The sequence below is a fragment of the Cotesia glomerata genome, linkage group LG10 (assembly GCF_020080835.1).
Source record: "Cotesia glomerata isolate CgM1 linkage group LG10, MPM_Cglom_v2.3, whole genome shotgun sequence".
NCBI classification, from domain to species: Eukaryota; Metazoa; Arthropoda; class Insecta; order Hymenoptera; family Braconidae; genus Cotesia; species Cotesia glomerata.
In genome coordinates, this window is record NC_058167.1 from 13,587,596 (window position 1) to 13,602,846 (window position 15,251).

The 15,251-nt window shown below is 29.7% G+C and overlaps 1 protein-coding gene and 1 long non-coding RNA gene across 6 annotated transcripts; one reads left to right on the forward strand and one right to left on the reverse strand.

Annotated features, from left to right (window-relative positions):
- Positions 1 to 261: 261 nt before the first annotated feature.
- Positions 262 to 7,045, reverse strand: LOC123272631 (vitamin K-dependent gamma-carboxylase). Of its 4 annotated transcripts, none has more exons than XM_044739550.1 (5): positions 6,844 to 7,045; positions 6,472 to 6,622; positions 6,043 to 6,320; positions 1,829 to 3,599; positions 262 to 702 (listed from the first exon to the last, which is right to left on the reverse strand). In XM_044739550.1, the coding sequence occupies exons 3-5, from the start codon at positions 6,302 to 6,304 to the stop codon at positions 525 to 527; spliced, it is 2,211 nt and encodes a 736-aa protein (XP_044595485.1). In that variant the 5' UTR covers positions 6,305 to 6,320; positions 6,472 to 6,622; positions 6,844 to 7,045; the 3' UTR covers positions 262 to 524. The 4 variants fall into 4 exon arrangements, with proteins under 4 accessions (XP_044595485.1, XP_044595484.1, XP_044595486.1 ...); XM_044739549.1 differs by having other exon boundaries at positions 6,472 to 6,657; XM_044739551.1 differs by lacking the exon at positions 6,472 to 6,622 and having other exon boundaries at positions 6,043 to 6,336.
- Positions 7,046 to 9,474: 2,429 nt separating this feature from the next.
- LOC123272633 lies at positions 9,475 to 13,117 on the forward strand. Of its 2 annotated transcripts, XR_006511112.1 has the most exons (5): positions 9,475 to 9,561; positions 9,640 to 9,806; positions 10,094 to 10,380; positions 12,052 to 12,453; positions 12,555 to 13,117. It is a non-coding gene; the product is annotated as an uncharacterized LOC123272633 (long non-coding RNA). The 2 variants fall into 2 exon arrangements; XR_006511113.1 differs by having other exon boundaries at positions 12,052 to 13,117.
- Positions 13,118 to 15,251: the final 2,134 nt, after the last annotated feature.

The following is a 15,251-nucleotide window of genomic DNA, read 5'->3' on the forward strand; positions in this document are numbered from 1 at the left end:
ACGATTTATCATTATTTTTAAACGGTTGTTTGTCTTAAAAATTCTTTTATCTGCTGACAACACAAAAAAAATACATTAGCATATTTATTGTTTAATTTCGTGCTTTTTAATAAAAAATGCAATAAATCATTTCTTTCGTCAAGTGACAAAAAATGAAAACAATTTTATATAAGGCATTGTTTTTATTAACTGATTATGATAAATAATATGCATAATAGTATAAACTTTTTTTTACAACATTTAAAAACATACATCTAATTATAATTACACATTACAAATATATATATTTATACTTATTCACTCAGGTAATTTCATAAATTACTGAGTTTGACTTAGACAAAGTCTACATCAATCACAAATATCATCTACATATACAATCACAGTTATTTTTAAAATTTTTTCTATCAACATTTTAATTGATTTAATTTAATCAATATTAATAATAATAATCATTATAAATTCCAGAAGTGCTGTCTTCTCTTCTTTTTTTTTTAGGATAAGTTTTGGCAATTAAAATTTAGTGCTTAGTCATACTCGTAGTAATTCAGTGTGCGTGGAACTCTTCTTAGCATTGGCACGTCATAGACGAGGTAAAAAAATGCATTGGCAATGTGACCTAGTGCACGCCACCAGGCATTTATTTTGTAGTTCAATTCCTTCATTATTGGCCATCCGGATCTACGTCTTGCTGATTCGGGATTTCTGGTGAGTTAATTGCAAAAAAATGCTATTGTTAATTAATAATGAATAAATAGCATACAAATTTCAGGAAATTCCCACAAAATCTTAAAAAAAAATTTTTAAACAATTAATGGAATATTCTAGTCTAGAAAGTTGAAAAATTTTATTAAATTGATTTACATCAATTGATTTTTCGGATCGCTGAAACTTGATTTAAAAACTTTAAACCTCTTTTTGAATAAAGTACTTCTTTTGAGTAGTCGCCATTTTGTCGGGAAATTTTTTTTCGTTCCTACTGTTGACCGAAAAGGATAACACTAAAGTTAGCCGACGTTTTTTTCTTTTGATTTTTTTTTCAATAATTAAATTAGAACAAAAAAAGATTTTTTTTTAAATTCCACTTACAGTTTTTCAAGTTTGTTACAAATTAATTTTTTTTTAGTTTTTTGTAATAATTTTTTCTATAAAAAAAAAATTCTAAAAATTTTTAGATGCCGGCTAAATTAATTTTCATCCAGAAAGGTAGGAATCGTGACAAGATGGACATGTTTTTTTTTCCCTCTACTTTAACAGCGTGTAACTTTTTGAAATATATATAAATATTTTTTTTAATTTTTATGTGGATTTTTAAAGTATAAATAAACAGAGAAAAAAAAATTTACTTGAATCAAGTAAATAATTTTGAAGAACTTCATCTTTTTGGTTAAAAAAAAAAAATTTTTGAACTAAGAAATTATTTTTGGATTTAGTAAATTTTACTTGATTTAAAACAATGAAATTCTTCAAAATTATTTTCTTAGTTGAAGAATTTTTCTCTTGATTCAATTTAATTTTTTTTTCAGTTAGGATATAATAAAAAAACGGATTATTAAAAATTATTAAATATAATAAAAATATAATATTAAATATAATATATATAATAAAAACGGATTATTAAAAATTATTAACAATTAAATTCTTCAAAATTATTTTCTTAGTTCAATAATTTTTCTCTTGATTCAATTTAATTTTTTTTTCAGTGAAGATATAATAAAAAAAAATGGATTATTAAAAATTAGATTGCTTTTTTTTTTATCGATCGTCAAAAAACGTCTAAAATTCGGACGTCTAGACTAGAATACCTCCTTAATTTGAAAAGAAAACTTACTGATCAATGATTTCCAAATTTTCTCTCGTCTGATTGGTATAAGTGTACATATAACAAGACGGATAAGCACTGACAGTGGTAACTTCATGCAACTTCCCACAAGAAACTCCCACACTGTGACCCTTGACAATCGTCACTTTACTCTTCGAGTCTTCTTCAATGTAAGTGACCTCTCCCTCGAGAACAGTCAGCGAAATATTACTAAAATCCTCACTGAAGTAATTCTCCAGCACCATTCCAGGGTAGTCAGCGACAAAGAAGACATCTGTGTAATTAGACCAAGAGTACACGTGCCTCGTAATCTCGTCCATCTTCTTGCGATACCCGCTGAACTGGGTGAGCAGCGGCATAAGAAAGCTGACCGGCTTAAAGGGGTGCCAATCAACCGTCAACATGTCGATCTCGGGATTAAAAATCCGTTGCTGGAATCTTCCATTCAAAGAGCACCGTACATCAACATAAATACTCAGGTTTCCAGATATCTGGGACCACTCTCCCCGAGCGTGACTCATACCTAAATTTCTTCTCTTCAATACTTCTTTTTTCCTGTGCAGCAAATTATTTTTCAAGCACTGAGCGTACTGTATCATCATATCGCCATGTTTCGACCACTTATCATTCTGGACCCAAGCCTGTGGGTCTACAAAGTGGTCCTCATTTTTCTCATTATCGTGAACCCTGACTACGATCAAAACTGTGTCCCAGGAATGCACCATCATGTCCCAAGAGTACCCGTACAACCCAGGAGTCCAATTGTTGTAACCTTTGGTGATAAAGTGGGAGTAAGGTAAGAAAAATTGTAAAAAAATATGAATTAATAATAAAGTTACAACAAATTTTTGTTTTTTTGTAGGTTTTGGATTTTTAATTTCTAATTTTGACTCAAAATTCGGTTCCTTTATTTTGGAGGGTATCTTTTCTTCGCATAAGGAGTTTTCTTCATTTATTGTACTTGTTTCACTACATGCGCAATCACAGGCTTGATTAATTGACTTTGAATTAACAAACAATATTTTTAATTTACTTAAAAATTTCTTGGGCCAGTCAACATGGCAAAAAAGCGGCATCGTCGCTAAACAAACGTAAGGGAACATTCCTATGCTGAATAATCTTGAATTCATAAGATGAAAAGTTGTGCAGAAAAGCATCGCAGGAAGTCTGGTCTTGTCAAAAAGCATCCAGAACCCGACGGTGAGGTCGAAGATGAACCCAAACCAGTGAACAACAAAGAAATCCGTTTGTTCTGTGGTAAGAAAAATCTTGAAGGGGTCAAAGACCCAGTGGTCTGATAAATTAGTCATCGCGTAGCCTTCCAGCCACTCTCGGTTGGATTTTTTCAACCCTGCCAAAAAGTACAGGGCAAAAAACTGAAACTTTATGATGAAGTAATTCCACAGAGGAATTTTTTGGCTGGTTTTACTGTCTTGACTCCGCAGCGCGTCAATGGAGAAATATCGATTCGCCTGGGTGCCTAATAGCAACAGTGTGACTACTCCGTAGAGGTAACTGTGGTTGTTCCACAAACTTTTGTCTAGAAGAAATATGTACCAGTAGGGGAGGAGGAAGGAGATACAGGCTAGCTTGAAACAGAGTCCAAGCATGATTCCGAAGGCTCCCAACCACATTACTGTGAATAGAAGGATCATCCAGGGTAAACTTGGCGGACGCATCCCGTGGATTAGTGGAAAGTGACAGCTGTATGGATCTCCCCATTTTAGATCAATGTCCGCTAAACCTCGTTCCTCCACCACGTCTAACACCATACATAATCCTGTAATTATGTTTTATCTTTTAGTTTCAGGTTTGGAGATTTTAAACAAGCTTATTTATAAAAATTCAAGGTAATTTGTTTGAATTTTTATTTATTTATTTAAATTTAATACCAAGACAGTATAGCCAAATGGCAAAAGTATACAAAAAAAAAAAAATTATAATAAAGTACACGTATGAATAATGAGGATATAAAATTTCAAAATTTTAGATATTAAATTAAGAAAGAATCGTTTTACTTAAATTTGGAATTTAGTTATGATAAATACGAGAAAAGTATAAATTTGAGTATAAAAATTAAAAAATAAAGAAACTCAGTGGTGTAAAATAAAAAAAATATGATAATTTAAGATGATAAATTCAAGTAACAAAAATGTATTTTATCCCGTTGAGGTCACACGGGGTTCAGTGGACCCCAGGCGAACTTTGAGGCAATTTTGAATTTAGGAGATTTATAAATGCACTGAAAAAAAATTAGGAAAACGGTTGACCCTAAAGGCCATCCCTGCAACTTCCCGCTAATTCCGTTAATACCTGGCCGCTTTTTTGAGCTCTTCGAGCTCAAAAGTACAATCTGTGTGTTGTTTTAAGCTCTCCGAGCTCAAAAAGATACCTTTTCTATGCTTTTGAGCTCTTTGAGCTCAAAAGTCTGATAGAAGTTTCATGGAACACTATTTTTTGAATGTTCATACCGCAATAACTTTTGAATGAATGAACCGATTTTTACGCGGTTGGCGGCATTCTACGTAGTTTTTTAAGCCTTATAAATAATTTCTAAGTTTCAATTGGTCAAACTAGAAATTTCGGAGTAACTCTGAAAAACACTTTTCGGTTTTCTTTCGTTCACGATATCTCTCGAACGAATCAACCGATTTTGACCAGCTTGGTGGCAATTGACGTGGTTTTATGATGTTAAGAGCTGATTAGTTTTTGGAATCGATCGGTAGAGCTGTTTGAAAGTTATTCCAAAAAATGTCGAAGTTATGTTGAAAAAATCCTTATTTCCAAATATTTCGTCGAGGATATCTCTCGAACTAATCAACCGATTTCCACGTTTTCGGCGGCAATCGACGCGGTTTTTTAACTTCTGAAATTATTCTATGTCATCAAAAACGATCCGAGAAGAAATGACGAAGTTATGTGAAAAAAACACTTTTTTCGGTTTTTTTCGGTTTTCTTTCGTTCACGCTATCTCTCGAACGAATCAACCGATTTTGATCGGGTTGACGCCGATCGGCGTGGTTTTTCAAGCTTAAGGGCGGATTAGTTTTTGAAGTTGATCGATAGAGCCGTTTAAAGATATTCCAAAAACTACTTTCAAAAAATGATTTTTTCTTATTTTTTTTAAGATTTTTCAAGATTTCTTAAAATCTATCGGTCCGAATCGGTTCAAATTCTCAGGAAATCTAAGTTCAGCGTAGCCCTTTCGAATGGCACCAACCGCGATGAAATCGGTTCAACCGTTCAAAAGTTATAAGCGAGTCACATAGTCACACACACACACACACACACACACACACACACACACATACATACATACAGACATAGTGACAACATCGCGGGGGTAGTCAGGGAAGCTTCCTGTGACCTTCAAACGTCGAGATCTGATGAAAACTCGATTTTTGCCAAACGGGGTAAAAACAATAACTTCCCGATTTTTGAAAATCTGAGATTTTTAGCGGGAAGTTAAAAAATTAACTTGATTCGAGAGAAAAATTTTTGAACCAAGAAAATAATTTTGAAGAGGATAATTATCTTGACTCAAGACGAAAAATTCTTGAATCAAGTAAAATTTTCTTAAATCAAGAAAAATTTATTAGTTCAAGAATTTTTCTACTCAAATCAAGTTCTTCAAAATTATACACTTGATTCAAGAACATTTTTTTTTCTGTGTGAGACAGTCTCATTTACGACTGATTTCATTGATATTCTTGAATAGATTTCTATTTCTTTATAGTAATAATTATAATAAAAGAGTTTTATGACAAAAAACTAAATCTTTCTATATTATTTTGCATGTTTAAATGTTTTATTCTCATTTTAAGCGACTGACCGAAATTCGTAACTTCAAACTTCATAAAATATTGATTTTTTTCCTCAAAATATATTGTTTTACGAATAAAATGCCGTCGGTTTTTTTTTTCGATATCGTAAAAATCAAAATTTCTACGACTTTTTTCATAAAAAAAGTTCGTAAGTTTTTTCTTCTAAACGATTTTTCAGTATTTTAAAATTAGAAATTAAAAATAACTATTAAGATATTTAGAGAGAATGTTATATTAAAGTTTGGTACCAATTATAAGTCAATACATCACATAGGAAACGAATTAGAATTTTTTTAACGTGTTTCCTCAACGGGTTATACTAGCTAGACAAAGTTATAAGTCGAGAAAAGTTTTATTTTAAAACTAAAAATTATTAATGTAAAAAAAAAATTTACTCACCAAATAATGCTCGAACGACTCCCAAACTAGCTGGATCGGTTGGCCGATACAAAAGAGCAACAAACTTATCAAAACTTTTTAAATCTTCAAACTTGAACCCGCAAGCACTTTCAAAATTGCTAAAAAATTTACTATCACAAAATCCAAATTTACTTTCAATTTTCTCAAGTAAAAATTCATCTTTCACTTCAGTGTCTTCATAATTAAGCTTCTTTTCAGCTTTCTTCTCTTTGATAACGTCGACCTTACTTTTCCTTGTCATAATTTACCTAGAGTACCTGAAACACGCAACAACTATTATCAAGTTTAGCTAGATATGATATATTACTTATGAGTAATAAAAAATGTTTAGAGAACAATAATGCCAATAATTGAAAGATTGCTTAATCTCATATGCAGTTATAACTTATAGCCAATTGACATTTTTACCTTCCCTCTTTTGCTCATTGACTGTAAACTCGCGTGACAATTGTGTAGCACAAGTGCTACGTAAGCTGCTGTGTGTGTTATTTAATTCCGTGATTTGTAATCATAATCACATGTGTCACGTACGCTCTACCAGCACGTGTATGGTAAGTCTCTGCGTAATCGATTTTGATTTATCGCATTTTTAATCTCGAATATTTTAATGAAAATACCAAAATAATATTTATTAATAAAACAAATCGATTATTAATTCATTGAAAAAAAATCAATGAATTGAATTGTCGTCATTTTTTGTATAAATATTTTGCAAAAATTTAAATAAAAAATAAAACAATTCTAAGTCTTGTAAATTTGATCTAAAAATTGGAAAATTACCTGCATCCAGTTTGAAAAATTAATTTAAAACCACGAGACACTTGTAAATGTACTTATAAGTAATACAAAGTTAACTATTGTATGGTATCGTCTGGAGCCGTCTCTAAACTATGTGTAGAAGGTTTCGCGATACAAAGTAGACAGAGTAGACAGAGCAGCCGGCGTCGGAGGCAGATGAATCAGTACCGTCACGTCGCCGCGGCAACTTCGTCTGACTATTGACCCGCGCCCGCGCAATTATATTTTATCGTTACTGTATTGATACTTGGACGTCTTGAGGTTGTTTTAAAAAGTGCATGTGCACTTTTTGCAATAAGCTTCATGCACTCGAATGGAGTGTCAAGTGTCGGTGCATCTATTGTCGTGGCACGTAAACTATTGAGTTACAGAAAATGAGCTAAGATTTTATCAACTCTTTTATTTTTTAATTATTATAATGATACTAAAATTAGCAGACTAACAATTTTTTTATTTCTTTAAAAATAATAAACTATTCCTAGAAAATTATTTTTAAAATTTGTATTAATAATTTTTTAGAGTTTTTAAAGATGGAACTTTTTAAATAAATTTTTCTTGCTATAATTTATTTGTTAAAAAATTTTTAAAAATTATAAAATGTCTCTTAATTTTCGTATTATTTATTACAATGATAAAATTAGAAGATATTTAATATTTTTTTTTTTAAATAATAAACTAATCCTAAAAAATTATTTTTTAAAAATTACATTTATGATTTTTTAAAGTTTTTAAAGATGAAACTTTTAAAATAAATTTTTCTTGCTATAATTTATTTGTTAAAAAATTTTTAAAAATTATAAAATGTCTCTTAATTTCAGTATTATTTATAACAATGATAAAATTAGCAGATATTTAAGAATTTTTGATTTTTTGAATCAATAAAAATTAAAAGTAAAAAAAATTTTTTTAAAAACTGAATTTAGAAATTTTCTCAATGTCAAAATTTTTTTAATTAAAAAAATTTTTTTAATTTTTAGACGGCTAATTTAATTTTCATCTATTATATTATTACTCATTTTATAACAATGCTGCACTTCTTAATTTTTACTGTCGCAAATAATTTTATAAATCACGACTGTTTTGACTTGAAGAATAAAACAGCACAATTACCAAGTAAAATCACTCTGCCGCATTTAAAAAAAAAAAAATGGACTCAGCGACGTGTCAAATTAATGTCTTAGTCAAATACACGTAAACGAGGAACAAGAACCCTTGAGCAGCAATGTAAATTAATTTTCTCGCAGCTTATTGACAAAGTTCAAAGCTCCGAATTAATATTTGCTCAACTAAAAATATCATACGGAATATTTTCGAGCACCTGGATCCGAATAATTCGGGTCTATTTGCTAGGCTATTTATCACGGTTTATTATTTTCTATTGTCACAAGCCAGACATGTATATGGTATATGTATATGTAATATAATGCAAGCGTGTGCCAGGTCCAATACAAGTCATTGTCGTCATCCGACCTCTTCTTTTACTGTATGTATATTACATTGGCTCATGACAACAACAAGGGCTCAACACTAAATTTAATGTACGAAACCTAACCATGTCCGATCATATTTGCATATTGTATTTTTGATGCTCTTTCATGTTTTTCCTTTTCGAAATCCCTCCCTCGAGTATTGAATTTCGAGTTCGTTTAACCCTACACGCCTGTCCTCCATCAACTCAAAAACAAAATAAAAAAAATAAAACGTTAACATAAATTCAACGTTTTGTTCTAACACCATTTTTTAATTCTTTTTAAAAATCAATCTAACTATAACATTAAAGTTAGCAATCACTTGATCATTTTTTAATTTTTTTTAACAAATAAATTTGTACTAAAAAATTATTTTTAAAAAATTGCATTTTTTATTTTTTAAAATTTCTAAATATCAATTTTTCTTTCCAATTTTTATGACATTTAATTTAGCTGTCACTTGATAATTTTTTTATTTTCTTCAACAAGCAAATTTTTTCCAAAAAATTATTTTTAAAAAATTGCATTTTTTATTTTTAAAAATTTCTAAATGTCAATTTTTCTTTCTAATTTATATGACACTAAATTTAGCTGTCCCTTGACAATTTTTTTATTCTATTCAACAAGTAAATTTGTTCAAAAAAATTATTTTTAAAAAATTGCATTTTTCATTTTTTAAAATTTCTACATGTCAATTTTTCTTGTTATTTTATTTTTGTCATAATTTATTTGTTACAAAAATTTTTTAAATTATCAAATATTTGGTAAATTAATGACATTAAAGTGAGCAGTCAATGATTTTTTAATTTTTTTTTAACAAATAAATTTCTTCCGAAAAATTATTTTTAAAAAATTGCATTTTTAATTTTTTGAAATTTCTACATATCAATTTTTTTATAATTTTTTTTTGCTATAATTTACTCGTCAAAAAATTTTAAAAATTATCAAATCTCTGCTAAATTAATTTTCATAAAATTATTAAAAAAAAATTGCATTTTTTTGTTTTTTTTAATTTCTACATATCAATTTTTTTGCCATAATTTATTTGTTATAAAATTAAAAAAATGATTAAATATATGTTAAATTAATTTTCCAATTTATTTGTTAAAAAAATTCTTATTAAAATCATTAAATTATCTGCTAAATTCATTTTAATTTTCATGGTCTAAAAAAATAAACAGCCGCATTGACATTTTAGAGTCCTCTGCTCGTCAAGGTAAAAAACCTTTGGGTAAGTTTACTGTAGCATTACCCAGTCCAATAAAAGTATTTGCTTGCGTAATATTTCACTGTCCCCCGCGGCTCGCAGGACCTCGTTTTCCAGGGGGAAGACAACAAAGGAACCCTTTACCGAGCCCCTAGCAGCCAGCCAACATCTCATACATCATCATTCATGGGTGGAAAAAAAGCCAAGGGGCACCTTGTGCATTAACCGGGGGACCAGCTTCAACATCTCTCAAAAGCTCCGCACTACTGGTACCCGCTTTTTATTTATTATTTATTACTTACTCTTATTATTTATCGTTGTTCCTTATAACTTATAACCTTCTTCTGGATCTAAAAAAAGGAACAATTAATTTTAAGCTTTAAAAAATTAATAATTAATAAAAATCTGACGTTTTGGTTTGCTTAACTGTTACTAAACGAAGTTTAGTTTCTTCCCAGAAGAAGGCGGAGCGGACTTGGGCGGGATAAACAATGACAAGCAAGAATCCAGTAAAGGGTGAAGTAAAATGAAAGTAATTGTTTGTTTTTTATTTGAGATATCGATGCATCAAAGTGTCCCAACGGAAGAGAGTGTCCTAACGAGGCCGGTTAATCTGGCTCTTTCAGTTTAAAGTTCAGGCAACCCCTTATGCATGTCAAAGCACGGATGACTGATTGTAAAACCATGGAGTAACCCACAGAAGGGTGTCCACGGAGTATACGGAGTTACCGGCAATGAAAGATGAGAGTTTTAAATTAATCCTTGTAATCGACGTGTAATCCTTTAAAGCGCCGTGACGTAGGGTTCTGACACGTGCTTTGCTTGGTCAGCGTCTCCACGGTGGTGAGCTGATTTGTTTGTTTGTTCGTACATTTATACGGTTATTGATTGTAATTGGTTATTGTTTCAAGTGGGTTACATAACCTGTTTTTGGGGTTGGAACATTGTTCGGGAAGAAATTTTATAATCTCAAATTGGACATGTGGATAATACACAGTAAAAAATTTTGCGTCATTGCGTCAAAAAACTTAGTGATAAAAATTTTTGTGTTAAATATTTAACATTTTTTTGTGTTGATTTAACACTTTTTTGTGTTAATTTAACACAATAAATGTTAAATCAACACAAAAAAGTGTTGAATATTTAACACAAAAATTTTTATCACTAAGTTTTTTGACGCAATGACGCAAATTTTTTTACTGTGTATTGAAATGATTAAATGTCCATAATACCAAAATTACCCGACGTTTTTAACTTTTTGATTTTTTTTCAAAAATTAAATTTTATTTAACCCAAGATAGCCGTCTCGGATAGCTTAACTGGTAGAGCCCTTGGCGCGTAACCGAGAGATCTGGGTTCGATTCCCAATCTGGGCTGTCTGATTATTTTTTCAATTACGGAAAAATTCCCACTGAGTAGGTCCCCCTTTTCCCTATCCGTTCTTTCCCAACTCCCTTAAAAATTTGCTTTAATAAAGCTAATCTAGTTAACGAACACTGCCAGGATACCAACTTCTTTGAAGATTCAATGTCTGCTTTCTAACAAAGATAAAAAATACGATTCTAAACAACTAATACATTCACAATATCACCTATTTTATTTTTATTTTTACTTTTAGCTTCATTTTTATTATTTATGTTTATATTAAATTCAAATATCACTTAAAATATTTTATTATTACTATTAATAATACTAAAGTTAGCCGACATTTTTTATTTTTTTTCAATAATGAAATTAGAACAAGAAAATATTTTGTAAAAATTTCACTTACAGTTTTTCAAGTTTTTTACAAATGAAATTTTTTTTTTTATTTTTTTGCAATAACTTTCAATCAAAAATACTTCTCAAAATTTTTTAACGTCGGCTAATTTAATTTTCTACAGATATTTGATAATTTTAAAAATTTTTGTAATAAATTAATTATGACAAGAAAAGAATTATTAAAAAAATTGACACGTAGAAATAAAAAAAAAAAAATGCAATTTTTAAAAAATAATTTTTTTGTTAAATACAATTAAAAAATTGTCAAGTAATGGCTAACTTTAATGTCATAAATGTCCGATATTTTTAAACAAATTAATTTTTTTTTAATTAAAACAATAAGTATGTATCTTTGAAATTCTTAATTTTAGAACAATTTACTAGTTTTTTTAATTAAAATTAAAGTAACAGATATATGACAATTTTTATTGGAAAAGTTATGATAAAAATTTCAATTGTAGAAGATTTGAAAAACTATAAAAGCAATTTTTTAATTCTTAATTTAGTTAATGAAAAAAATTGTCAAAGGCTCTGATTTTAGTCTCATATTTTTATTTACTACTTTTTTATTAATTTAACAACTTAAAATCAAGAATATTTTCTAAAAATTTATTCCTTTAGAATAATTAATTTTCTATTTTCCAAAAAAATATTTTCCCCAAGTAAATTTCACTTTTTCCCAGGATATTTCCTGACATCAAAATAAAATCCTCCACCAAGCTTCTAACAACAAAAAATATCTTTTTCTTCCAGGTGTTCTTCTCACCATAATTGACTATTGTGAAAATCGGTGTCCGTTCTTGACCTCTAGAGCCAAAAAATAAAAATAATTGAATCATAAAACCAAAATAAAATGTATATTCAAAAACATTACCGATAATTGATCTCGTGTCAAGGATTTCCAGGCGTTTACCCGCTCACTCACCTATGGAAGATTCATTGAATCCATACTCAGCTGCAGATGCTCCATCATTGGCTCTTCTCCGTACACATAGAGCACGACTACAGTCCAGACTCTTGAAAATTAAGTGGACCGTCATCGCAAGTGAAACAGTTGCTTGATAAAAATAATACATGCCAATAACAAAAGCTCCACGCATGGCTTCCTCATATTTTCATACATCATACACTCCCGAGGACAATGGTCCTAAAAAAGTAAGTAAATAAACAGAAGCGCGTCATTGTCTCTGAATTTTATTATAAACCAGCATCCCTACTCTTTATATTTTCATTTTATTTTTTTATGTCCACTCGAGGTAATAGCCGAACAAGGGAACAAATTTTCACCCTCTTACATCCGACCCCAACTTCAAGGAACCCGTCTAGTCTCTCTCCCAAGAGACTGCAGTTTTTTTAACATTTCAGTTTTTAAATTCCCCCGAGTAAAGTCCTGAGTTATCTAGAGCATTGGAGCTTCAATCTTCGGTATCAATTTATAATAAATGTCTTTTTTGTTGTATTGGACCCCCAGCAGAACTAGACACTTTATTTTTTTGTTGTACCTGCCCTAATGCCAAAAAGTTGTCCCCGATCGTCTTTCCGGGCGAACGCCCACGAAGAATAGGATTTACTATACGCTTTATATATATAAAATGAATGAGGGTGCACTAGGGCACGAAGGTAAGAAGAAAAGGGGAGTTAATCCTGTTCCTCAGATTATCAACTCATGCTAACGAGTCGCTAATACCATCATCAATAAATTACATTTTATTTTTAAAATCGATTTTACGTTAGAATCTTTCGTATATTAAATTTACAAACAACCAGTCAACTGAGGATAAATATTCTAGTTCAGCTTCTGGAAGACTTCATGCGAATTATCGGGGTATGAATATTTAATACCTTGGAATAATTAATTATTCATTTAGATTTTTTAATAAATTTTTTGAATTATTTATATTTTTAATTAAATTTTTTTTTTCAAAAGGTCAGTTTCAAATTATATTTATTTTTATGATAATTATTTTTAATTTTATTTATGTGACTGTTATGACTTGTGAACTATAAATAAACAAAATTTTGCTTAATTAAATAATGAATTTTTTTAAATTGCACTGTATTTTCTTAAATATTGACGTTTTTAAAGATATAAGCTCATCCTGATGTTACACTCATCAAGAGCTTTCATTTGAATACCCATATGCATTTTTGATATATTTTTCATATATACATATATATAATATATATAAATATATGAAAAATTGATGTGGGTACTCAAATGAAAGGTCTCGATGAGTGTAACATCGAAATGAGCTTATATCTTCAAAAATGGCAATAGTTCACGAGATACAATGTCATTTCTTAATTATGTTAAATTGCACTGTACTTTTTTAACTATTGACGTTTTCAAAGATATAAACTCATCCTGATGTTACACTCATCAAGACCTTTCATTTGAGTACCCACATGCATTTTGATATATATATATATAATATATATAAATATATGAAAAATTGATGTGGGTATTCAAATGAAAGGTCTCGATGAGTGTAACATCGAAATGAGCTTATATCTTTAAAAATGTCAATAGTCCACGAGATACAATATCATTTCTTAATTATATTTTATATTATATAAATAATATAATATAAAATACTAAATAAAATTCTGTGAATTTATTTTACACTCAGGATTTTTTTTTCTCTGAATCAACATTAGAAACCTGGGAAAATAAAATTATATTTTATAGATATAACTGAAATAAAATTTTTTTTCAATAGATGATTACTGAAAAACTCTTGGGAAAAATTCAGACATTGAAATTCAATGGAAATCTTAAGGGTGAGTTCCCTCAGCGTCAACCGTAAAATTAAATAGTTTTTAAAAAGTAATATTTATGAAAAAAAATGATCCTGAGGTAAGGGTGACTTTTTATTGTGATTTGTTCCAACCTCTCTGGTTAATCAGGTAATTATTGCGCTTGTTATACAGAAAAATAATTTTTTTTCGCTTTTCTAAATAATAATGATCCTTGTAAATAGTGATTTATGGTCGATAAATATCAGCTGGGATTTATTTTATTACCAAGAATATTTTTATAATTTCTTAGATGATCGGTCTTAGTCGTAAAAACGATAATGATCGTGAAGGGAGTTGCAAGCGGACTCCCCAGGGACTTGGAGTCTATCCTCGATTGTAGATCGCTCATCCCAGAACAAAGGATACATTTGCCGAAGAAGAATATAGTATATAGTATATAGGGAGCTGATAAAATAATTTCTTCTTTTAAAACTCTCCATACATCCATCTCTAATAGCCCGTTCATGGTGGATATTCGCCCCAAAAACTGCGTGGTCGTTGAAAAGAAAATGGTGGACAGATCGTTGCGGATAGCGGGTAGAGGATGGTGGATATGAGTCTGATGGGGGATTCATTGACGTCCTTTGATCCAAGATAAGTGAAATAATGAAATGATAGCCGCACTGAAAATATAATACCAAGTATATACTGTATGTTAAGAGCTTAAAATGCTAAAATGGCGACTCGTAGAGAACCAATGCACTGGATATTTACAACTAAGTACAGGAGATTTTGATCAAATGATTGTTAATAGTTCTTTCTGTTCATGTTCATGCCAGGGGAATCTCATATTTTATTTTCAGGTCTGCCATTCAGGATAGGATTGAAAGATAAAAAGAAATAGTGGCGTTAACGTCAAAAGGCGTCATGCGCTCCGGTAAACTCACCTGGTTCTTTTTGAAGACTACTATTCAAACCACTAATAAGTTATTTAATAACTTTTAAGATCTGATTCATGATATTCAAAGTATCACTCAATTTAAATTTATTTTGTCATTGAATTTTAATAGAAGACAAAATTTAAATTTAATTTTTTAACTTCTCGGTTAAAAATTTGTGATTTAGTATTCTTATTTCTTCAAGAGTTACAAATTTTTTCGGGCAATTAATTTTTTAGAATTATTCCAGGTAAATCTATATTATTAAGAGAATAA

Excerpts from the sequence above, each read along its gene's own strand:
- LOC123272631 (XM_044739551.1), bottom strand. The coding sequence starts at position 6,304 with ATGACAAGGAAAAGTAAGGTCGACGTTATCAAAGAGAAGAAAGCTGAA. Across the intron at positions 3,600-6,042 it reads AGTCGTTCGAGCATTATTTG|GATTATGTATGGTGTTAGAC; the intron begins GTGAGTAAATTT and ends ACATAATTACAG. Across the intron at positions 703-1,828 it reads AATTTGGAAATCATTGATCA|AAATCCCGAATCAGCAAGAC; the intron begins GTAAGTTTTCTT and ends TTAACTCACCAG.